This window comes from Taurulus bubalis, assembly GCF_910589615.1.
Source record: "Taurulus bubalis genome assembly, chromosome: 13".
NCBI classification, from domain to species: domain Eukaryota; kingdom Metazoa; phylum Chordata; class Actinopteri; order Perciformes; family Cottidae; genus Taurulus; species Taurulus bubalis.
In genome coordinates, this window is record NC_136601.1 from 10832751 (window position 1) to 10859166 (window position 26416).

The window sequence follows — 26416 nt, forward strand, 5'->3', positions numbered from 1 at the left end:
GCAAGGTGAAAGGTTCCACCCGGCCAAAGGTACAGCAGGACAATGGAAGCATGACCTAAATTAGGGGAACAAAATATGAGAGTGAAACTTACTGTAACCGTTGTCCTCCTCCTTCGTTCCATCAATGGTTCCATCCGCCTGCAGCTGCAGGTGGAAACCTTGTCGACTGTACAGCTTTGTCACGATCCCCTTTAGCTGGGGCTCTGCAGAGGGGACACAGAGACAGGAAGACACAAGAATGAAACACGGACTGGAGGAAAACAGTAATATAGCAGTGTCACTCCTTCTAAAAGGACATTTTGAAGCTTCAGTTTTGGGTCACGGCATGCCGAAATTTTGAAAAGTTACTAAAGCCAGTAGTGGACACGAGGTTGGACAAACAGTAGCAATTACGATGGCTGACTGTGATAGGCTAATACACCTGTCAATCAAGTAAGCATGGTTATCACCAAAAACATGTCAGATGAATTAATCATTTTTAAGGGAATCCTGTTTAATATTTTAGGAGCCAGAATGTGGCGGCCATCAGAGAAGCTGCTGTTAAAAGATTGTTTCACATTGGCTGGACCACTCAGCCATGGTGGCCTCTTTATACAACAAGAGAACTGATAAAGGCTCTCGGCTTGCTGATAGCCCAAATGCAGATTCCCACTGATCCTACAGCCCCTTTACATAGGCCATTTCACTTTGTATTATCCAGGGGGTAAACAACATAGCAAGACGTCTGATGAATGGAAACAATTAAATAACATGTAAGCTTTAGTGAGCTTTAAGATCGACACATTGATTGATATTAGTATATAATTGGCACAATGGAAAGACCTAAGTTGATTAATGCTGCTGTCTCTACAATCCATAGACACTGTTTCTGTCTTTTCTCTACAGTGCAACAGAGGTGACTCAAAAGGCTGCTCCTCTGGTGCCACAGAGATATAAGACCACAGGTGGACAGGAGCAAATAATATCAAATGTAAAAATGGCTTTGGAAGCGCAGCACGTGGTGACTCAGTGGTCTAAGATGGCGGAGAACATTTATTTTATGTCACCCCCTGTTACTCCCTCAAGGCTTCCTGTCACTCGCTGCATGTCAACTGTTCAATAAAGTAGGATTTTTCGAGAGAAAATATTTGAAAAAAATGCTGTGGTTTCCTGAAAACTTGTTTGGGATATGTACAGTTAAAGACAAATGTCTACTTTATAATCTAAATTTCAATAAAAATCTTTATTTAGTACATAATAGAATATAATTTAATTTACAATTAAAGCACATTAACATTTCCATGCTCATAATGTATCTTATTTTTGACATAGTAAAACATGAGCTGTATTCATTTTTCATATCTGTTACTGCATTAGATTTAAAACAAGGACACAATAGAATGATTCAATGAAAATAGTTATTGCTACTAATCAAATGGGCAAGAAAATATTTGGCTGTTTGTAGCAACATAAAAAACGAGCCACAACAGACTAAAAGACAATAGTTTGAAGTGAATTATTTACTTTTGAAGCTGGGCAGCCTGCCTGTGTTACATCAGTGTGAGTCTGATAAGAGCTAAGTGCTCTCCATTTCCTGGTTACTGTCCCTGGTGGAGTGTCCTTTACTGTGGTCTACCACACCTTTCATCTATCCTTTCATCTCACTTTACCTTCCAATACCATCATTTATTGCCTTACTAGGGTTACTTTGGCTTTAGAGATGTTTATTCATTGTGTACACCAAAAATATTATGATAATTTGTTGTAAAACGTTGTACTTTTCAGTAGAACACATTGATAAATGTACATATGTCAGCATGTGCTGCAAACACAGAAGGCACAGGCCGATGTGCACACTGCATTACCAGACAATGCACCAAACTATACGGTCTAAGTCACACACGGACAACGCCTTCTTCTTAATCATTGCTTCCTCCACATGGATAGGGATAGACATTGGAAGTGAGAGGGGTGCTAAAAGATTTAGGATAGTTATGTTGTTGCTTAAAAGTAAACCTTTACTCGGGTGCATCATGTACAGAGTTACAACAGTTGGAAATGAATGGGATTGAATAAAGTTTGGAAGAAAACAGATTTGAATCTTCGCCCCTTTGTCGTCGTCATGTCCACACACAACATGAATAAAATGACACAATTGACAAGAGGTGATCTTTGGGCCTGATGTGATCCGATCAGATGTCACTTCTGCACTGGGTTTGTTAGGGAGTCAGTGGGTGCTTTAAGACAACACATCGGACACCACTGCAGTGAAAGTGCTTAAAGAGCCACCCTGGACCTTGGCTCATGAATATAATAGTTAGAAAAAGTGTAAACTTATAATGCTCATCATTTCAATTCTGACAAGTGGGTACCACTTATTGCTCATTATCTGCCAAGTATTGTTTCTTTCTTCCGTTGGATACATATCTGCGACAAAGAACTTGACTAACAGTATATGGGAAATGCACATTTTGAGCGGAGTGTGAGGTATGCTTAAAATTCTAAATACAAGTTAAGACCTACTTCTTTAAATCTCTTGGGAAGCTTGTGTCTCTATATATTTAAGTAGTCTATAGGCTGGCTGCCATGTAGTAATATTAAGACTGATAATACAGAATAGTTCATTAACCTATGATGAACTAATTAAGGGTAATTTGAACAATGACCCATAAAGTCATCAGTGATTTCCACAAATCGACTTAATAAGCACTTGTGTGTATTTTGTCCAGTGTGGCCTGAATAATTGGACAGTGAAGGATGAAGTATCAGTTTAATATATCCCTCAGCAGTCTGAGATGCTAAAGATGGCTTCTCTGTGGACGAACTTCCCTTCTCTGTGGACGTAATTTGCATAGAAATGGAACAGTACTCGGTATGTTCTATGTTGTTAAGAGTATTTTAACATATGGAATCCTACAGTAGATGAATAGTTATTGATCCCGATGAAATTGCACAACAGACCTGGTCGTCTCCTTCGCCTCTTCTTGGAGCCAAAGAGTTTGACCCGGGAGAAAACGTTCAGCCGACCGGGTTTTTCACAGCTCCCCTTGGCTTTAGTGGGGCTGCTAACGCAGCGGCAGGCATTCGACTTCTCCCGCTCCCTCTGCTGCCTTTTTTGCCGTATGAGGGAGCTGGCGATCGCTGCAGCCATAGCCAGTTTGGCTGCGCGCGGGAAACAACTTCAGCAGAAGCGTAAAAAAAGGATCACCCAGAAAAGTGGATCCCGAAGGTTACACGTCCAGACGCAACAATAAATTCTTCAAATAACAAAAGTGTTTGCAAGTGGACTCTGGCGAGTAGACAGTAAAACGGTCCCAGTGGTGCGGAGAAGCCAGTTAGAAAATGTCCGAATTCATCATTTTGATGTTTTCGCGAATTAGGGCGTTATTCAGGAACTGTCCGTTGTATCTCCGAGAAAAGAAAAGAAAAAAAAGAAAATAAAACCCACCCGCTCCACTGAGAAGCTGCACAAAGTTGCATGTTCCTCCAACTGTATCATTGTCTCTGCCTCCCAACCAAAACGCACAGACCCGGTCCCCGGACGCGGTTTCGCACCATCCCACTAAACTACATGGCCGCGCACATGGTATGCGGTGAGGCAGGTAGTCGTGAATGAACCTCAACGCGCAGCTAGAGGACGGAAACACCTGTTTGCAGACAGCGGGAGTGTTTGCAGGGCTCTTTCTCTCTTTCTCTAAATCCTTCACTGTGGCTGCTGCTGTCAGGGAGACTTAAAACCGAGTTTTAGAAAGGCATCGCAGAGGATGTGAACGAATCACTAAAGAGATTCCATTTGTGTTTTTTTTTCTCTGTCTCTCTCTCTCTTTTGTGTGAGGCAGCGGCAGGCGCATCTTTGTGGGTGCAGAATGATCCAAGCGCAGCTCAGAGCATCCCACCGACAACCTGGAGGATGAGCAGGGGGGAGGGAGTCTAACTAGTGAGCCACAAAGTCAGCCAGTGTGCACAGATCCATATAGGCCGTCATGTGGGATAATGTTACATGTTAGATATCAAGAGAAAGGGGCGTCGATGGTGTGGGGAGAAAGAGAGAGAGAGAGAGAGAGAGAGAGAGAGAGAGAGAGAGAGAGAGAGAGAGAGAGAGAGAGAGAGAGAGAGAGAGAGAGAGAGAGAGACCAAAATAAAATATATATTTTATCAGACAAGCGTGGACAGATACAAAGTAAAGGAAAGTAAAGAACTACTGATACAGCTCGGTCTGTTTGGCTGTGGCGACATTTCCAGAAGATACATCCCATGTGTCTTCGGTCGACCGTCCAGCCGTGAAAGATGATTAAACATGTTATCAAACTTATTCAATTGCCCGCTTTAGCGCGCAGATAACTGCCAGGAATGAAACAGCAGGTAAGCCATCATCAGACGGTGGTAACGCAAGATGAACAGAGTAGAATAAGCAGGGATTTAGTGGGATGAAATAACAGAAACAGCCTCGAGCCGGTGGATGACAGCTACGGCACCACGGATTCACATTTAACTCACGTGAATTGTTTATACAAAACAAATAGTAATACACAACATGCCATTACACCCCTTAAGAAGCCTGTCCTCACAGAGTCTGCATTCTTAATGGACCGCTGCTGACACATTTTTCATTTACATAATGAAAATGCAAACGTAAAGCGAGTGCTCTTTTCGTGCTGTTTTAAACTCTCTGTGGTCTCCAGCCCTGACTGCCGGCCTCGTCTCCCGCCAGACCCGGATCGAGCCCAGCTATCCGCCTAGCCAATGGTGCCACCTACTGTCGTCAACCCAAACTGTTTTATTTCTGATTAATAATGAACGGCAGTAACGCACCTCGACATGATGGACTGTTGCGTTGATTACATGTGAGGCGTCGCTTTGTCTGAGATATCGCGGAAGTAAAAGTGAATTTAGGAAAGAGCTCTTTAAAACTAAACGAATACAATATAAAGCTCTCACACACACGTGTCCCGAGTAAACATACAACCTCCAACGAAACGGCGTCAAAACTCACAATGGGGACACAATATAAAATGCTCCAACTGTTCAGCGCTAAAGCCACCTCCACTTCAGCACCACGGACAGCTCCTAGTACTGCACAGTTCCAAAACAATCACTACTTACTGTATCAATAGAATAAAATACGTAATACTTAAAATCATCAACTCAATTTGACTTAAGACCACTTTGGGAAGCCTTTTCTCAATACAACTTAAAATAATTTTGCAGTGAAAAAGAAAAGAAAAGAAAAAAAGAAAAAAACAAGTGCAGCGTAAATTTAAAAACCAAACGGCAGCCTACCTGAAACCGCTTTTCTCAACGGGAAAGACATGATTGTCTACGCCGAAGCCCAGAGCGCTGGATACTTGCAGTCCTGAAGTGAAGGCGAGTAGTCTACATTCAGCAAAGTTCAAACCATTGTCAGACAACTGTCAGAGGCGTAGTGCGAGACTAAGCGTCGAGGCGTGGCCATCAACAGGAAGATCATTACAGGACATTAGCGACATGCCATTATGACTTTCTAAATGCTCATTAAACATTCATTTAGAGGTCTTGTTGATCCGGCTAAAACACGGGCGTGTGTTTACTGTGTCGCTGCGCGCGACGGGCCGGGCTGAAGAAAAGTGGTCGGAAAAACTGCAGGCTGGGATTGTACTTCATTCTTGGGGGCAGGGAAGACTTTGCTCTCATATTACAAAAAAACATGCTGTAAAAGGATCCGGTAATGCGTCGACTAAACTGGTTATACAGGCCGGTCCACTTTGGACTGAACAATATCGATGTACAATCAACTGAGACAACATGCATTAGGTAATGCATTTTCACAAAGGCAATTCTTTCTTCTTATTCTTCCTTTTTTCCCCCTTCTCAAATCGCCCAGCTTATTCTGAGTTTGACTAAATATGGCATGCATATATTAGTCAATTCAATGCATGCATGTGTGGTCCCTTGGCTTGCTTGTGCATATTTATTGTATTAATCTAGTTTTATATATATACGGTGTGTTAATGAATGTAGAGCATCTCTTTACAGACGTGAGGACAGCATTGCTGCAGTCCATGTATGTAATTATAGGCTAAACAATGAGCTCTGAGATATAGGGAGCCTTACAGTAGGTATTTGTGAGGGTTAGTACTCAAGTGACTATGAGCTACCTTGAACACTAGATGGCGCCAGTGGACAGGCTTTGCAGAGTTACCCTTAAAAAGGTGAATTTAATTTAAGAAATTATGTAACATCGAGAAAATGACCTCAGACCCCAGGGGGTTAAGTGAAAATCCACCTAAAAACAGAACTCGAGTCACTTTTTAGATCAACAATTTAATCAACATGTTTTTAGATTGATCTATTGACATTAAACTAGCAGGTTTTCTCTTTGATCTTTGACCAACATCACTGTAACATGCACATTTTTGTTTAATGTAAAGCTAATAGTTGTGAATCAGGGAATGTTCTCATATAGTACAATTCCCCCACTATCCAGTAGCTCCAGGGTTTGTCTCTAAATTACTAAATGCATAACCAGTCTCTTCCTCTGCCCTTCAGATTACTTGCAGACACACTTCTAATTCACAAAGTACTACTGAGTAAAATACGCAGAATTTGATTTAGAGACTACAATATGTTTTGAGTGACAAATACCTAATCAATGAAGTCACAACTGCAAAAATGTGTTATAATTAATTCAGAGATTTTGGAGCAGTCATGTGGAAGAAAGCTATTTTTGTGATTACGTACTGAAACTAGATAGGAATAGGAATAGTTCATGGATCAATACCAATATATTGACTTTGGCTTACGTAACACAAGGCATACTGTCGAGATAAAAATATGTGTTTTACTGTTATTGATGTTTTCTCTCATGGCAGAGAGGGAATCAAGCTGTAACCTCACACTGTGTAAGAGAAGATGGTCACCAAAGTTGTTTCAATGTTGAATTGAGATTTATAGATTATCTCCAAAAACACTGGTTCCTTAATGCACAGTAGAAAGTATATCCACAAGGGCAATATTTACTGTGATCATAGGTAGAATGCTGACAAAGTCCCCACGTCTTTCTTAAAACCAAGAGAAACTAAACATCCTACTTCAAGCAATACCCAAAACGTGTCAATTGATAAGAACGCAGTCTATAAAAAATGTATAAAGGATCCTCTTTGTGAAGCACGAATAAATGTTGTCCTTTCCATTAGCCAGTGTTCACTTAAACATAATCAATGAGACACTGTAAGTTGGTTCTGCCTAGAATGATGTCATGTTTTAGTGCGGCTGTAATCAATACTGCACAATTTTCTCATTTCCTGCCATCTCTGTCTTGAGCTTGCAGGAAACAAATCTCTTTTTTACACGAAGAAAACAATCCAGTGGAGCTGTAGATCTTCCACATACATAGATAATAACATTTCTATTGCCAAGAAAAGTTCAGCCAACATCTAAGGTCTTAGACCTTAGAAACAATATGTATGACATTTGAAAATGGTTGTAGTCCCCCTTTAAAACTACCATTAAGCGCACATACAACCATGTTACTGTTTGAAATGGCTGCCGAAGGTTTCAATATAAGAAATTTTACTTCGGAGAAGTTTAAAAAATAGATCAGATAAAATCAAGTCAAAATATTGATATTGTTCGTATATATAATACTAAAAACTTGCATTTGTAACAGGACGAGCTAATATTCTACTTTGAAACTGTGACTTTAACTTTTGTCTGAAGACGTTTGGACAAAAGGTGAAGATTGTTTTAGAAATATGAGTAAGACATGACTACAACCATATTTATTTAGACAATATTGGGCTATGGAAGTCAAAAGTATGATTCAGCGCACTCAATCCTGGCCAGAAGAACGTGATTAGTCGGGCGATTCATATTGAATAGTTAAATAACCGTGTAATGATTTGCTTATATACTGTTTTATTGATGACACATTAAATTCCGTCCAGTCAATATAAATAAATTATAACTTGAAAGCGCAGCCTATTACTGCTACAGCCTATAATGCTAAAGTTGCGCAGTCTTACTCCTCTATTACACCTTATTGATACACAAAAAGTCAGCTATTACACTAAAACAGCGACATCTTGACAGTTGCATGATCATTACTATTGACAGTTTAGGAGACATTTTATTGTACTCTCTCACTTATTAAGCTGCTCGATATTTGTAAACCTACATAGAAAAAACATTTTAACCCCCCAAAAGCTGGAAATGTATAATCTTGTCTGATCACTTGGCTTATTGTTGACACATTGTCTTACATTGAAGAGGGCACTATTTGTCGCTCAAGCAGACAGTGTGGCCCCTTCAGGAGGGTGGCTGGGTTTATCCCTGACAGTTAGGAGGACAGAAATAGGTGATGAGTCGGGCTGCATTGTACAACACCGACACTAATCAAACACCTCAAGATGATACTAAAGAAAGTGCAAATGTGTACAGGCCTGATAATGTCTGTCTCGCTGTTCCTGCTTTTCTTAGCAGCCAAGCAATGATGGAGGGTGAGATAAGAACAGGAGAGAGACGTGTTATGTTTCAAATAGACAAGGTGTTTAAACAAAAATAGTACAAATCATATGCATTTTATTGTATCCTAATTTCTCCAGTATCATTTGTATTTAGAAGTCTCTGAAGAAAATATAGCTCAAGTTCTCTTTAGTAGTTGTGTGAGGCAACATGGATTATAGCTATATTTGACTCATTTGAAGTCTACCACAGACCTAAACTTAGCTCATTTGCAAGTGGAAGTTGGCAGCTGACGAGTGTTGCATTGATGAACTATGCTTTCAGAAATCAGATGAGAGATGGCGTACCCACCTCTGGTTTTATCCAAATGCAATAGTGTGTCTCTTCCAACAAATATAGACACAAGTGACCTCTGTAACCTACACCTGTAGTCACTGTCAATAAGACTAGCAAGACAGACGCAAGGGCATTCGTCATACACACACACACACACACACACACACACACACACACACACACACACACACACACACACACACAGAAACTGCCCCTGTGTCTCTGTGGTATGTGTGCGCTTGTGGTTGCTTGTGTAGCAATACGCCATGGGCACATTAATTACTGTAGTGCTCCAGAATGCCAGTCTACTGTGGCCTCCCGGGGGCACCTTCACCGTACTGCACTCGCACTCGCACATACACACACACTCACAGTGAAAGAGTGTGTTTTGCAATATGCTCAAATGTATGAAATTATTAACAGGCCAAGACTAGATTTAGATTTGATACACTTCAAACTTTCCTGCTAAAAAGGTGTGTTTAAGAGCCAGAACTGTGAAGAACGGTTCTGCAGAGACTGCTGCATAGTGAGGCCTCAGAGACAGTGGCCTCACTCTTCCTTACACTGTTAGTTCTTCAAATATAGTCCTACCAATAGTGCCGCTCAGTCTGCAAACACACCTAACCTGTGCAAGGACCGCATGACTTCACACAGACCCAGAAGGTCCCAGCGCCACGCTGCTCTTGCCATCTCTGGCCACTAGAGAGCAGAGCTCGAAAGGAAAAGTGTGCAATAGGCCCGTCTGCTGCCAAGGTTGAGCCCTGTGTTGACTTTTGTGTTATTAAATACAAGCAAACGATTAGAGCTATCTCGTCTTATTAATAACCTAAGGCTATCACGATAGCACCTTGTGTTTAATGAATGTTTTAATTCAAAGAGAAAAGTGGCCTCCAAGGGCAAACACTGAATAAGTGTGGAGGTTAACCTTGCTCGTGGTGCGTAAAAAAGGGCAAAGTTGCAGACCAGGACTGTGCCACTGATTATATTGAGATATTAAATGTCCATTAAATAAATATCTCAACATGGGATTCTGCAATAGCAGTGTGTTTATTCAAACCTCTTGTTACAGAGTGCGGTGATCAAGTGAAATATTATCAAGTGAAAAGAGGAATGGTCTCTGATGAGCTCAAAGGGTCGCTGCTCTAACCGTTCAGCCCTTTGGCAGCCTTCTGCTCGCTGTCTGCTCTTTGTGCACGCGCTGTTACAGTAAATCCACTACAACAGCAGCTTGCCGCATGCTAGGCCACCAGTGCCATAGTGATACCACACGTTACCATGGAGACTGCACATACGTAAGAGGGTGTGTGTGTGAAAGAGAGAGGGAGAGAGAGAAAGAGGTTGTACGTTGGGAATGGGGGTTGGATGTTACAGAGCAAGAAACCATAACTCAAGGTTCCGGTAGAGGAGGGGGACACAAGACAGTCACGGCTGACTGACAAACCCATGGCAACGATTGTGTGATCTATCTATCCCAGCCCTCTAAGAACCGGAGAGCTGTGTTCAAGACATGGACGCAAGGAGTCACTTGACTAGAAAATACACGCTGTAACTCTTGTGTCAGAATGATTTTGAAGATATTTATTAATAGGGTGAATCTTGTGTGAATAACATAAAACACATATATTTTTAAACATCACTACTGTATTAATAGGGCGATGTGTGTGTGTGTGTGTGTGTGTGTGTGTGTGTGTGTGTGTGTGTGTGTGTGTGTGTGTGTGTGTGTGTGTAGGAGTGTGCCAGCCATATCTCTCTCGCTTTACAACACCAAAACTAATTAGGAGCAGAACAAACGCAATGCCTGCCATCTTTCATTTAACCTCTCACCTTTTGTATAACAACTGGCTTCAAAGTCTTCGTCAACTGATCAGCACTGCCATATTTTCTCTGGAGATATTTTTGTTTCCCAAGTGAAAGGACAAGCATTCTACTTTATACATCAATAAAAGCTAAATATGGCACTGAAACATCGAGCTGAAACAGCTTCAGGAGCTGAGCATGTGCCAGACACATTGTGTCTCTCCGCTTGATAATGATACAAATAGATGAGGAGGTGCAGTGCTGAGTTATGTTCATGCATTAGATGTGTGAATGCAATCTGGCCCGACACTGCTATATGAAAGTCAGAAAGTGTGACGTAGTGCAAGAAGAAGAGCTTCATGATCATCTCAGAAAATGAATTTCAAGTCTTCTTTCATGTGTGCCTCATGTGACGAACATATTTATGCAGTTATTTCATTATGTAAGTACAACATTTTGACCAATAACTATAATAACTGCTGCCATTGTGATATTAGGCCACTGACTTTGAGGATGCAATGATAACATTGGGCCATCTTTCTGCTTTTCACTTAATGTTTTATATAGTCAGTAGACTCAGTATTTCGTATACTTTTTTACAGAAATTGGTGAATAAAATCCAGCAAGCACACAGGTGAATAAGTTTACTCAAGAATGGCTTTACAATCTGTCGTTTCCTAATTCAACTGCATGTGAAGTATATAATTTAGCTGGGAAGCAAGCTGTGGGCTTTAACTTCTGTGCGTGTGTGTGTGTGTGTGTGTATGTGTGTGTGTGTGTGTGTGTGTGTGTGTGTGTGTGTGTGTGAGGCTGTAATGATGTGGAGAAACCTCAATCAGAGGTACCAAACGGTGTGTGAAATGGCCAGAGTTCAGACAGCAGCCTCCTCGGAATGACTAATGCCGGACCCTCGTGCTCGTATTCCTCCCAGCACAAGGTTGTAAAACAGAGGCTCCCTGTTTCTCTTACCCTATACCCAGCTGACCCTTAATTTGCTATCAAAAAAGTATGGTTTATAATACTGAGGCTGATTCTCTCTGATATTAACAAAGTCCATCTTCTTTGTTCCCCAGGTGCCCTGAGCAGGAATATGAGAAAGAAGCAGGTTTCTTTAACGCGCAGGATCGGTTATGAAACATCGATGAGATGATGTCAGCAAGCTGCGCTTTTGTTTGGGCCCCTAATGGAAATTGAAATGTAATATCTGTGTGTACGTGCCGTGGATGCAATATGTGTGGACGTGGCTACCAATATCATGACCCTGCAGTTCTCAGGTCCCCTGGGGGATTGTGGGTGAATCATAGTCAACGTTGTTGTAAGCCGGAGGAGGGCGGCTAAAAGTCCCTGTGACTGATTGCTGTGTATGGGGACCTAGACAGTACAAATTATGTAAACAGCAGCAGGTCTTACAGAACAGTGTAAGGTTGATTCAATATACAAGACTGAAAAAAAGCACAAAAGACAGAGGACAAAGTGCAAAGTAAATTCCAGGCTTACAGTAATTTAATTTTGTACATGTTGCCTTTTTCTGGGTCGCTACAGACACGGTGTCTAATGCACATTACTTTTCCATCATACAGCTGAGGCAGAGTGATTGGAAGATAAGATCATGGAGCAGCCGGTATGCACACATACACTTGTGTATAGATAATTCAACAAGCACACATGTATAGTAGACACACACATGCACCCACAGGCAGCCAGCCCGCTAAATCTAATAGGAGTTTCTGAATGCCTGTTATCAGAACAACATCTACTATCCATCATTGCCAGCATCACAACAGGAGGTAGCCGTAGGAGGAAATCAAGTGCAAGAGATGCTCCCTTGGAAAAATGGATGATTGAACAGTAACATGTTTGACCCGTAGATGGTGAGTCAATGGAAGAAGCCCTTTAGCAATACCCATCACGGCTGGGAAATCTGCAGCGAGACGACGTTTAGGAGTTGAGAGACCATAAACAACAAAATCACTTTTCTTCCCTTTTAAGTTATCCCTCCTCCACTAACCAGAACACACACAGGAAATGGGCTCTTGCCACAGTGAAGAGGGACAGCTGGTATCAAAGAGAAATCAAGGAAGTGGGCTGCAGCCAAAATATAGAAAGTCAGACTCTCTGAAAGTTTGTATTAATAACTCCATGCTAATTATACCCCATCTAGCAAGAGCAGTCTTAGTCCCAGCATACAGTAAGTGAAGTAATGTTGTCCTACATATCCTTTCCAGTATGACACATCAAGGAAGGGAATGGAGCGAGATTAAAGGCATCATCTCCGACACCAGCTAGCTTAAACTGTCTACTTACTGATGGAGACACAAAGGAAAGCTCTGAGACTGGCACGAGGTCACGCTTGCTTCTTTTTTAAGAGTTGCTAACTTTGGACACATTGTTGTCTTAGGTGATGGACACTTCTTAGCGAGGATGATAAAAGCTATAACTATGCTATTCTTGGAACTACATCTCTAGCTGACATGCTTTCTTGATTTAGAAATGGTAAGTATGCAAGTATGTCTTAAATGGGCAGTTCACACCAAATCAAAAATGCATGTTCTTCCTCTTGTCTGTAGTGCTATATATTAATCTATATTGTTTTTGTGTGAGTGGCAGAGTTTTGAAGATATTGAGCGTAGAGATGTCTGCCATCTCTTGAATGTAATGGGTTTATGCCAATCTGCTTGTTGTGCTCATAACCCCCAAAATGGGCAATGTCTCTTTCCAATAAATCATGACCTGGTAACTCAAGAAAATCCATAGACCTTGTTGTGAGCAGTAGAAACTAAATAGCTCCAGAGGACTAAATACTCTTGATTCTTTGTTGAACTCTCACATTTCTTTTTAGATGAAAACATGTTGCCTCACTTGGGAGGAGAAACGTTTGCGCCTGTCTCAATGTTTATCACATCTTTCATCCAAGTGTTTGTATTAGACCCTGATCTTGTCCATTAACCAGGTCCCTGTCCTCAGAATAACCCCATTGCATCTCGTCTGGCCTCAAGAATGAATGTGGGTATTATGCAACAAGGTCAAATGTGCAGTGCAGTGAGCTGGGTGTGAACATTAATGAAGCTCATTTAGTCCGGCAACACACTCTTTATTTCCCTTGCCACTGATGCTTTTCCTCCAGGAAAGTATTTGGGGTTTATTCCCCTGACTGCAAAACTGAGAGACAGAGAAGCTTCAGGGATGAGAATAGTTCTTCATACCATGAGCAATACATGGTTGTAAATAGGTTCCACATCTCTGGCACTACACTTACGTTTAAAATGGTTGTCACAGACAGTTGAGAATTTGTGTGAACAAGCCAGTGTGATAGCATGGTTCAGATTGGCATAGATTATTTCAGTGTATTTAAAAGCCCCAACGCTAGGTGTTAGGTGGAACGGATCGACTAAGCTGGAAATGGCACGACAGGAGACGTGACTCAACTTATGGGAGTGGGTGGGTAAATAGGTCATGTTCCCTAGCTAACGAAGAGTATCCCACTTTTCACTTTCAGTCCCTGCGCTTGTTAGTGAAGTCAGCACATAGAGAAATCAATGGAAACATAATGTCAATGGATGGTAGTGGACCAGCATTTGGAATATAACTGGTAGGAGGAGCTGTGCCGAGCGGATACAACCCTACAGTGGTATGAAAAAGTAGGGCAAAACACAGCAGTAAGGCAGTGGGGGCTCTCTGTGATCTGTAGTAGAAACATGTAATATGAAATGCAACACTATTACTGAATAGCATTGGTCTTGTAAATAACAATGAGGCCTGCAGTAATAACACAACATTACCTCATCCCTTTGTGGACCTAACGTCATGGCAAGAAATTGACACGAGCCACCAGCCAATTATGTGGTAACTATACTCGTTACCAAGTATAGACACGTAGTACTGTGGCTTGGTTTTAAGATTATTTTTTTTAAATGTAATAAAACAATAAACCTATTGTTATGTCCTTGTAGTGAGATGGCAGCCCCTGCCTCTTATTTGTAAAGGCTTCACAGACATTAACACATATTCAAAGACAGTAGAGCAGCAATGCAATGATGGTGCTGATGTTGAGCTAAGACTACTAAATGACTGTCATGCCATTCAGTCAGTGAATACTCTACAATGTATATGTATAACCAAGTAATATAACACAAAATGGTAAAAAAGAAAAGGACAAAAAGAGTCTGAGGAGGCAAATCGCACAGCTTTGCTAATGGGAATACAAATGCTTTAATTCTGCTGTATCCTTTTACAAAACAGGCTGATAAAAACGGATGGACTGTTATGTTAGCTTGTATTTCTTCCTTTCTTTGATTTAGCTAACAGTTAAATGGGAATGACCTGTTTCCCATGCCTTCTCAAATCCTGCTGTCTTTAGGAACTGCAGTGCAATCTCTGTGTGATGTGTAGTGTGCAATGTGCAATGTGTGTGGTATAGCCCTGATGAGAGAAGGGATCTCAGGGACATTCAGAGGGTTCTACCTTTATGACTCGCAGGATTGGTTGTGTATACCATATGTAACGTACTGTTGGTATCTTTGTGCTTGTTTTGATATCTTTGTGAGGACCAAATTCGGTTAAAAAACCATCGTAATGAGGACATTTCAGCATTACTTCAAAGGACGGTTAAGACCTGGTTTGTTGTGTGTTAGTCATTTAGTTGTGTCGGTACAGGATAGGGTCTAGAATGCATTATGGCTGTATATGCAGACATTTGTGAAACTTCATTTCATTTTTTTAAGTTTTGCTGCTAGTCTAGCTTTTGATACAGCCATTGATTCCTCCCCAACCACTCTGCTAGCATGCTTAGTAGTATCTTTGTATTTATTTACCACTTCAGAATACAGAGAATCTGACTGAGGTTTAGTGTCTTCTGTGGATGACCGATTAAATAATGGCATACATGTCCATTATTCTCTCTGGGCTCCTTCATCTATCAGGCCCTAGAGCCAGATCGGCCAATGTGACAGGCAGTGAGTCAGAGGTCATGCTTTAACATGTTTGAATGATTGCAGTGAGCCTTCTGCTACTGATTGAAGGATCAGTACAAATGACTGGGGGCCCATATTATATTACGAAGGTTAAGTTCCCCAAGCAGCACAGCTGTTGTGCTGTGGTATTTTCAGTTTGAAAAAGTAGCTGCTGCAAACATGCACTGATATTCAACAAGTCAGAACAAGTTTGTCTCAGTACTGCTGGATTAGAGTAATGGGAATCTGGGCATGACCTATGACATGCACTATCCAGGGTCAATGTGAGCGTTTGCAAATGAGTATACAACATGTGGAGATTAGGACATGATAACCAATGCTTTCGCTGTCGGAGGGCACAGATTAGAGATGGGAGGCTGCGTGTCACTGGCCTGTTGTGATGATGGTATACGCATGATCATCTGTACTGCTAAATAACTTCCTCTCTTCCTGCCTGATTGCTCCCCATTACATCATTCTGAACATGCATCTGAGGCCTGTGACATCCTACTCACACACCAGCAGAACTGGGCCAAGAGCCACTCTTAGTATTTTCACCATTATATTGAGGAGGCATTTATTTTCAATGCAACACATCAGTAACATGTAGTTGCCTTGTTTGGTTCACGTTGTATCACTCTGACCTGTCATGACCTTATGAAGACAAGGTTTTTTAACCTATTGAGAAAACATGAGAGAGACACACAGAGAGAGCAAGAGGGGGAGACAGGGGAAAGAGGAAGGGAGAAAAATCTGAAAGTGAGTGAGAGAGACGGCTTTAAATGTATGCTGGCCTGACGAGATGGTCGATGACTAACTATCTCTCCAGCAAGTGGATTAGCGAGCTAACACTAATGGCTGGCATAAGGCCGCAGCGCCCGGAGAACAGACGCACACACATGCACACAAAGCTCAAAAATGTGTATTTTTTAAGGCAAGTACACAAAGAAACAGTACAAGTACAATTGTGATACATTTAGCCTTTTTCTTCCCCCCCTTCCAACCCCCCAAGCATTCAGGTCAACAGTATCATTCAAAACAAACTCCCTCCCAAAAATGTGTATTAGACAAGTGCAAGGCTCCTCTTTTCTGTACTTTTGGGAGTACATTTGGCAGAGTTGTCTGTGGAGCTACCCAGGTAGAATGTAGCTATGTGCTTTGTTTGCCTTCATGACATTATCGTGTGTGTTTGTGTTTGTGTGTGAGCATGCAGCCTGCCGTGTCTCACCAGCACCTGTGTGTCTCTTTGTTTTTTATTTAGTCCAATGCCTCAGCCTGCTCGGTTGCTCGCATACATGCTGCAAAATTAGATCTGGATTGAAGATAATGACTCATGGGCCTCATGTTCACAGCGTATGTGAGACAACCAGCTGAGGGTTTGAGAACAATGAAGAACAACAACGCTGTATGACACAGAAGCACTACACTCAGCTGGAGCGTGTTGGAGGTGAAAGTGACTTACTTCCATCAGTGCTCATTTGACAAACACCTGCAGAGGGTAATGGAGGAGCACTGTACACTTTAGTGAACGGTAACGCATGCTGGAGGGAACTGATGAATGGGAGAGGACTGCCAACTGGGGAAGCAAGAGAGAACTCTCCTTGTTGAAGAATTATCATTTCATTAACAACATGCATTATTTATGTCGAACCCATCTATTGCTCTGGCACATACATTTACAATGAACTCTTCTCAGGCATACATTTCATTCTATTTAATAAAAGATTCATGTGATGATACTTGCGCAAATCCTAAATTTGAGTAAGAGTATTTGAACTATGACACATATATGCGCACACCTGCCTATATAATACACTATAGCCACTTGTCTATAAAGCTGTGTTGGGGTATGGTTAAGCAAATCGATTAGGGGCGATACCCAAAACTGAGCATAATTGCATAGCATTGTAAACAGCCATTATGACACATCATCGTAATGATTAAATATCATGGCGATGCTTTAGCTGATTTTCACAGTAGCTGCTGTTCCAAAGTTGGGGAGGAGCATTGGACATTGGACAGCACACAGACCACTGAGTCGGCATAAGGCAACAGTGGAATAGCCTGGACACTTCCCGGACATTTGACCACCATTGACATGGAAGTAAACAAACAAACTGAGTCTCTAGTGAAGCACACAAAAATCCAACCAAGACAGGGTGTTGGGGAAAGAAGCGGCATAGCATCTAGCCCGACTGCCGTTACAAAGCTAATACCATTCTTGACCAAAGGTTATTTAATGTAAGCTGGCCTACTTAATCCAACATCTGACCATCTCACTGAACAGTACGTTTAACCCATGTTATGTGGAGGGCGGCATAACTTTTCTGGTCTTTAAATTGGGTTTCATTAGGCTCAGTGGAAGAGCCAAGACCTCTTGCGGGCGACATGATGGGAGAAATTGGGTGTCTGTATGAATCCTTGCCAACATCGGCCCTGGTAGGCTGACACATTACTCGATGCTCCCTGAGATGAAGCATGCAAGGTCTTTACATGAACCCCGCCTGCCCCCAAGATGACATGACCCTCAAACTGTCTGGCAGTGTTGGTTATTCACTGCATGTCTTTTGGCAAAGTTGTTCAGGAAACACCCGTAAACTCTTTCAGATCACGACCCACCGCTTGGGAGCTTCTGAAGAAATGATTAATAGTGTGAAATTAAAATTGACAAATAGAAGTCTGGTCTGTTCATTCATCAAAGTATGAGGTTTAGTAAGACCAGTGTTTAGGTCAGTGGTAGCAAAAGAGAGAATTTCCCTCAGTAGCCATTGCAGTGGATGTTCTACAGTAAGATTCAGTATTTGTTCACATGTATTATGTTATCTACTAAATGTCTTCTCCCTAATAAATGACACTATTTCGTGTGTATCTTTAATCTCTATCCTGGCAGCTGTTTGGAGACACTTTGCGAGACTCCCATTAATGTGGTGCTGACTCAGCAGTGTGCCTCATTGCCCCAATTAAATAGCTTTACGCTTGTTCACTCTGGGGGAAACTTACACACTTGCTTATGTCACAGTTACTATAACCTGACTACTCTACAGATTGTTCCTGCTTAGCTGAGATTTAGAGCTGGTCTGCAGTTAGAAACGGGAATTCTACTAAGTAAAATAATAATAAGTTATGACCATTAGTGACATCAACTGGGATTTCAGGGTCTAAGTGAGTATAGCTGCTTTTGTCTATGTGGTGTATAAAACAGCATATTGCTACTGTACTGTAACTTTGCATCTTTTTATTCAGTAAATATCAATCTTTCTCAAACCATTAACATATGACAAATGATGTACTGTATAAGCATTACCATCAAAGCATGCACTATACAAACATGACATGCGTAATCCCAGATGTGGAGTGTTGAGATGAAGCCTCCCACTGGTTTACGACAACATTCGGCTCCCTTGCACTCTCCCTTCAGTCTCTGTTGCCCTTTTTGAGGATGAACAACAATGAGCAGTTTACTTAGCTGACAAGTTACACGCTAACGATGCAAAAATGTTTCCCTAAAAGTTACTAATTTGCCACATATGCTACATATATCAAGAGCACTGTGCAATTCAGGCCCGCCATTTCACAATTCTCATTGGTTGTATAAGATTTTCTAATATGTTTACGTGACACGCAGTACGAGTGACCATTCCAAATATTCATTCATAACTATTCTCTACATTTCACAGTCTGTTTGGCTGTTGTCGAGTCTACCACGTGGATCTGGGATGCGGAGGCGAATACTTGAGAATTGTTAATTAAATAGACACTGATGGAATGTAATGGGCCTGGCAACTTCAGTGTACTTCACTACTCTGCTAGTCTCCTGAGTAGTGTCTCATTAATGTTGTCAGAAACACCCACTCCTGCTGTGTCTTTGTGCCTTTTAGATTAAGCCCCAGCCAGGCCAGAATTAACACTGTGACAACATCCCTGCCTTAATCTGAGGAAATACGAGGAGTCAAGATTTTGTTCTTGACGTTAAAACAACATGTTCACTTGTGCACGTGGATGTCAACTCTTTTACACTTACAGGTGAAAACCCATGCGAAGGTGTTGATTACATTACACCCTTTTCTATTTCACATATTTTATAACGGTCACATTCCACTTCAGAGAGGGTGACATTTAATAAGCAATATAAAATGAGGCCTGTAAAACACTACTCTTTTATATGTTTATATGTGGGATTATTTAACATAGATATTGTCTCACTGAGACTTTACTCCTTATCTTCTTATTCTTCTTCTTATCAGCTGTTAAAATAAAGCTGTTAAAGTCTTTGCTCCAGTTAAAACTTTGACATGTGGCCAAATGCGCACTTGTAGGCAACCAGAGAGGTCAGGTAAGCGCAGCAGAACGAGTGTGACATTGACACTCTCCTCCCAGCCTCTCCAGGCACCAAATTACATTATTTATTCATGCGTGGTCTATTTATGTATTGACTTAGACAAACAGAGTTGTTGCTTTCATGCAGAAAGACTGCAGAGGAAAGAAGGAAAATTAAACAAGCTATTATTGGAGCGTGAGTGCATCCCGAGGCTCCATGTTTGTCTCTTGTCAACATTGCAGTAGTGTGCAGGACTCGGTGAGACACTGCAATGGGATACTTTGTTATGAGGAGCGATGCTCGCCCTCCCCTCGAAATGTAATTGCGCTCCTTGGACTTTGTGCTGCATCACCACCATGCATTTTACATGGAGTGTGGGAAATAAATGGGGCTACTACTCATCCCTCTTGCTCCTCTGCTTACACTTTCTTGGCTCGGTGAGCAGCAGATGAGTTATTTTGTCAATAAGGCTGAAACCAATTAGACAGTGGTCTGAATGTCGAGCAACACGGGTGCTGGACTTGATTCTGTCTGTAGAAGACATATCACGTTACTGACTTCATTATATTGCTTAGATGGTGCTAGTGTTCACGGTCGGTTATGGCGAACACAAACACTTGTTATCGCCTCACGTTGGCCTCGTTAGACCTTTTCAGTTCAACCACTCGAATTGTACCTGCACTTCCCTGCTGTCGGCCTGCACTGTGAAGTGAACTGACTTTCTGCATAGAGTCCCTTCTCACAACTCCATTACCATACAAAACATAAACTTTATAGTAATAGCGATACAACATTTATTATGGTGAATTACTATTCAAGCAAGTTTCACATTTCTGCAAGATACAGTGAAATGAAGCAATACAAAAGGCTGCAGAGGGTTGGAAGCCAACCTAACAATGTATTGTATGCTCTACCAAAAGGTCAGCATAATGTGAATTATTATGCGACTTGCAGATAAAATGCACACAAAACTGCCGGTTTGATACTTTAAAGGTTAGGTTAATTTTCAAGTGTCTCAAAACATTATTGTAGTGCCGATGTGAACAATATGACAATGTGCTTGCAATGGAAGAGCCGGGGGACAAAATCCACAGTGCTTGTTCTCAGTCGTCTGAGTTATCTAAAGTTAAAATCAAGTAAGTGGAAACACAAAGAGAACATTTTGTAATGAAAAGACTAACTTTGGTTAGTTTGGCTTTTAGTTGTATTCTTTGTGCTGAAAACAGCTGGGTCAACCATAACTCACACAGATCAATCCTGAACCCTGGCAACTTATCGGAAGATTCACTTGGGACAGCCCCATTCATTTCCAACCTTTTTAATATTAGTGGGAATCAGACAAATGCTCAGAAAATTCAGACAAATTCCCAGAGGTTACTGATCACATTGAATAGTTTCCTCTCTGTGAGTGACATATATTTCTATTTCTAAGTCGTTTTGGCATTTTAAACGTCATTGTGTCACAAATGAAAACATACACATACTGCTCATGCCTTATACCTCTGTGTTTACATCTCGTTATGGATATCTGTCTGTCTGTGGCCTGAAACTATAAACACCAAGTCTTGCAGTCGTCTGAATTATGAATGGGATATTTACACAGATCGGGCCCCTTCGGGCACCATCTTTTGTTGTTGCTGTGGAGAAACAGAACAGAGCCAAAGAGAGAGAAACAGAAGCAGAGGGAAGAGGAGAGAATGATTTGAGAATTAAGAGGAATCGAGAGGTGGGGACACAGACTGAGCCAAAGAGCGTGCCAAAGTGAATTTCAAGATAGATAACAAACTGTCTGACCAACTGATTGACAGCGGGCCGCACACACAGACCTCAGGAGGGAGGAGGCAAGTCCAGAGCTCTCTGTCTGTGTTCTTATGCTCCCTGCAGCTCCACAGAGATGAACCGATATGATCTGAACTCATCCTTTTGGGGCGCCAGAGGCCCAGCCTCTGTGCTGCCGATGTGTTGTTCTGACAAGCACATCTCCAGTGACTGTTGAAACCCATATCTTGGCTCTCTGTATCAGCCACCTCAATGTAGTGCTGCTGGGATATGCATCAGAGGAATTAGACTCAGAGGAAATGATACGGCAGATAACCGACTCTGCCAAAGCCTCGTTAGATCTCGCCTTAATGTTTGAACCTTACACTTGTCACTGTCAGCGACTTATCTATACAGCAGCAGACACACTACAGCATCTCCACTGAACACGTCAACAATATCTTCGAAACACTGCCTTTTACTGCTTATAGAGTAATAGCTGCCAAATCGAAGACAACCAACCAGAGTTCCTGACTGTCTGTGTCGCAATCCACTGTGACTTACAAACTATATTTAATATGGAGCGAAATGATCTCATCCATAACAATTAATTAATAAGTGCAACACAAAGCAGTTGGAATGTTGTTGCCACGGTAACATTGTGACGAGGCTGACTTTACTGCTCAGATCTCTCAAAACATACGACCATCTTGTTTTTCATTTCATATCGAATACCATTCCCTAAAAAAAAAAAAAAAAAAAGTGCAAATATATCAACTTCTACTATTTAAATATGTATGTTGTTTTTATTTGTTATGGAAAGGATACTAGCAGAAAGGTCTATTGTGTGTGTGTGTGTGTGTGTGTGTGTGTGTGTGTGTGTGTGTGTGTGTGTGTGTGTGTGTGTGTGTGTGTGTGTGTGTGTGTGTGTGTGTGTGTGTGTGCTGGCTGCTCCTCACATGGTTTTCCATCTGCATCATGCATCAACATTAATGACGTCCTCACAAACAGCTTACGTAACAGCTGTAGTCTCCCCTCTTTCCTTTGTAAATTCAGTCACGTCCAACTGGAGCTGCAGCCAAACTGAATAATACATCTGTACTTTTCTAGCCAGACCTCCACTTGTATTCCACTGCTTTATTGCCCTCTCTCTCCCTCTCTCTCTCTCCCACAAGGATAAGTGCATGTGCTTGAGCCCTTCAGCAGGCACACAGACATCTATCAACAGGTTAACTGATATCTGTAGCACTACGGTACCAACGTGGCCCTCTTTTAGATGCAACAGAAGACACACCAATACATTGCAGAAAACATATCAGGAGCAAGATAATTCATAGCTTACCTGTCAGGAAGTCTGCAAAGGAAAGCAATTTCTACAATCTTTGCACTCTCATCGAGGGATAGATGATGAATGAGGCAGTCAAAGAGCCTGAGTGCCAGACAGTGCAGGATATGGAAGCATGCTTGGAGTTGGAGTAGGATCTTTTTTTTCTTCTTTTTGCTTTACTGCGTGTCCTAAATGTACAATCTTTGATAACATACAGTGTAAGGTATGCATGCAGGTGTATTTGCATGCTGCTACAAGCACAAACCATGTGGAAATAGAGGTTGGGGTAAAGGGGAACAAGGTTGTCAAAGGAGCCGAGGAAGGGAAGTAAGGAAGGAAGCAATGAGAGGGTAAGATGCAGCCATAGGGAGCACAGGGAACACGGGGGTTGCTGACTTGCAGTCTCTAGCTGAGTAGATCACTATTTAGTCATGAATATGAAACATGGAACAGGAAGATGAAAGCGCTTCACTTTTTTTGTTTTATGAGCCAGTTGACGTGGAAGCGCACACTGAAATTGCCCCGTCATTGAACTCATTAGGGCAGCAGCTGCTATTACCCCTTTTATTTTTGCACTTTGTTTGGGTCTGTGCATGTGCCTCCGGGAGGCAATGACCGAGTTAATGGTCTGAGGTAGGGAGGGGTAGACAGGGGCTACAGATGCTGTGCTCCTCACTCAGTCCAACGTATAGGTGTGCAGGCACACACACACACGCACGCACGCGCACACACACACACACACACACACACACACACACACACACACACACACTCTCTCATACAGTACAAACAAAGGCTGGAGGATCCCAGGGAGAGATGGCCTCCTACAGGTTCTTTGCAAGCAAACATGCCCATAAGCATTCAGCCTTACACTACGCTCACTCACTCACTCACTCACTCACTCACTCACTCACTCACTCACTCACTCACAGACACAAGCGCTGACACGCTGGTTCGTGCACAAACACACACATGCTAGAAAGCGGCATAAGTTCACCAGATGCTCTCGAAAAATGAGACAGGAATGAAAGGGATCTTAGTTTGAAGGGGCGGAGAACTATCAGTTCACACAGAATATGAGAGAGGGGAAAACAAGATGGGAGTGGGCAGGGGATATGAGGAGCATCAGCAAATCAAAACAAGGAGGGGATGCGATCAAACCTTCGTGCTCTGTGCTGTCTTTGTTGGTGACTTGCTTCAGCGGGCAGCAGAAGATTTCGTGACACTTAGCACGAAAGGGGGACCCTTTACTCCTTATATCCGCAGAGTGGATGGAGTCCTGCCGTAACATAATGTACTCCTGGGTACCTGGGGCAGCGTCATCCTGGACTGCGGTGGTGCCATAACAGAATGAACTGGGGTTAGAAAACTCACCACACACAGAAACAAAGGCAAACAACAGCAAAAACACAAGGCAAAAACACAGGCAAATAATAATACGTCACATATTAGCTACAGCTAATAGCTTTAAATAACTGTAATATAGCACGGAGTGACAGGGAGAGAAGCAAGGGAGAGTAGGAAGAGAGAGAATAGAGTGACAGGAGAGAATAAGAAAGAAATAGCAGGCTTAGATCAAGAACACCAAGTTCACAAAACAAATCAAATTAAACACAACCAACAACTGGGAGAAGCGTTAAATATATCCTGTGTCACTAAAAAAGCAAAGTGATCAAATAACACAAGGGAAAGGAAAACAACTATGTTCAAAGTCAGTGTTATGGCAGACACAGATCCATGAGCTGCTGCGCTTTGATGAGGTGACTGTCGGGTCGGTAGAGGAGTGAAAGGTTGTTGGATTTTCAGGGCAGTCTGCTGTTGTGTATAGTAGACGGCTGAAACTGAGGTCAGGTGGTGGGTGAGTGTGGCTCCCCTGTTCACCACATATACACCCCATGTACTGTATGAGCCAGGCAGGCAGAAGGAAAGGCATGCACAGGCCTCCAGGAGCGGCCAGTGAACTCATGTGATGTTTAAAGTGGTGTTAAGGAGCGCTACTATGACATCACTCTGCATGTGTGTCTGCAGGAATTCTGGGATCCTGTGAAAAGCCCTGTGTTTCTGTCTGTGTGTATTGGATCTTTTGCATCTGTCCTCTTCTGGGCAAAGTCCCTGCTTGGCTTCAATCATTGACCTATTTTTTCTCTGTTGGTGGATTAGCTACAAGAGAATCAACCCAAATAAATTGTATTTTCTTTTCCTAATGGATTTGAGGGCAATGCCTCTCTCTCTGACACATTTACTACTTCATGAAAACGGCTGGAGAGAAGGCTATTAATCAGAACCTCCACAATACTTAATCCCCCCTACATGTATGACATGTGTGACCAGCATAATTCATTTCTGTTTAATTCAACCCACCAGAAAAATGGCATCATGAATAGTGTCCCATGTTCACACCGTTTTATTCTCGATGACCCGATATCCGTTCTTCTCATACTGTGACGATATCACAATCTTGTACCGCATGTAAGCCTCAGTCAGCGTTACTCAGAAAGCTGAAACATGAATGGACTACAGGACCGTTTCAGCCTCTTCTCCGAGAAAGAATACACTAAACTACTAAATATAAACTAAAATATTATGTAGACTCCCACTCACTGACTTCCATGCACTGCATTTTCACACTGAGTCTTCTTCACAAAAATAAGATCAAGAAGCACACATTGCTCTCCTTTTGTGTCCCAACACTCACAAAAGCACATACAGGAAATACAAAAGCAAGTCCACATGTATAAGAGGCACATTGGTCCAATTAATATTGTTTAAAATATATAAAAGGAGAGGAATAATTAAAAGTTTCGGAAAACACTGTGGACACAGGACAAATGTACAGAAAAGCGTTGTGGTGAAAAGTACTAATTGGAATTTGAGGGTGATTGAAAACAACATTATCATATTAATATTCAGTCCATATCAATGCCTCATGAGACTGAAAGTGAAGGTTTATGTACTTTATTGGATGCAACGTTACCAGCAGAAAACTACAGAGAATTTCTGCTCGGTATTCATAAACCCGGGATTTGAAAAGCCAAAACACCTGGTTATTTGTTGTAGATTTACTTTCATTCATAAAACCCCTTTACACACGTGAACATTTAGTGTATTTAATTTAAGTTTGAACGGTTCTCCATTTGAGTATAGTAAATCTTAATTGAAGTAAAGTAAAGTAGAATACAATTCATCAGAAATAAAGTAGGATTTAAAGCACTTTATTGTCAGCATTTGATATGTAACCCAACATGAGCCCTGCCTTAACAAAACAGTGGAACTATCTTGATTTGACATACAAATCAAGAACTGGAGCCTTGAACTGACAATATTAATAAATAGCCGTCCCAAGAGTAATTGTATTCTGTTTTTGCAGAGCCGCGGATATATCAACTTGAGAAAGATGGTTGCTGACAAAGATGTCAAGTAAGCCTTATGAAAGATGATTGAACGTTAACTCCCTATACCATGGAGGAACTGAGCTGAACTGTTATTGATCTTTATGAGTGTTTCATCCTAAAA

The 26416-nt window shown here is 41.8% G+C and overlaps 1 protein-coding gene across 4 annotated transcripts in view; it reads right to left on the reverse strand.

Moving 5' to 3' along the window:
* The window catches only part of fgf13a (fibroblast growth factor 13a), a gene marked incomplete at its 5' end in the record, with an annotated part of 82467 nt that overhangs the window by 20074 nt on the left and 35977 nt on the right, over positions 1–26416 (reverse strand). The window contains 2 exons of one of the 4 annotated variants that reach the window (XM_079228432.1): positions 93–203; positions 24065–24232. In XM_079228432.1, coding sequence (XP_079084558.1) covers positions 93–203; positions 24065–24232 — 279 coding nt within the window. Of the gene's footprint in view, positions 1–92; positions 204–2940; positions 3134–5259; positions 5291–24064; positions 24233–26416 lie in introns of those variants that run through there. The other 3 variants (XM_079228434.1, XM_079228435.1, XM_079228433.1) reach the window with 3 other exon arrangements.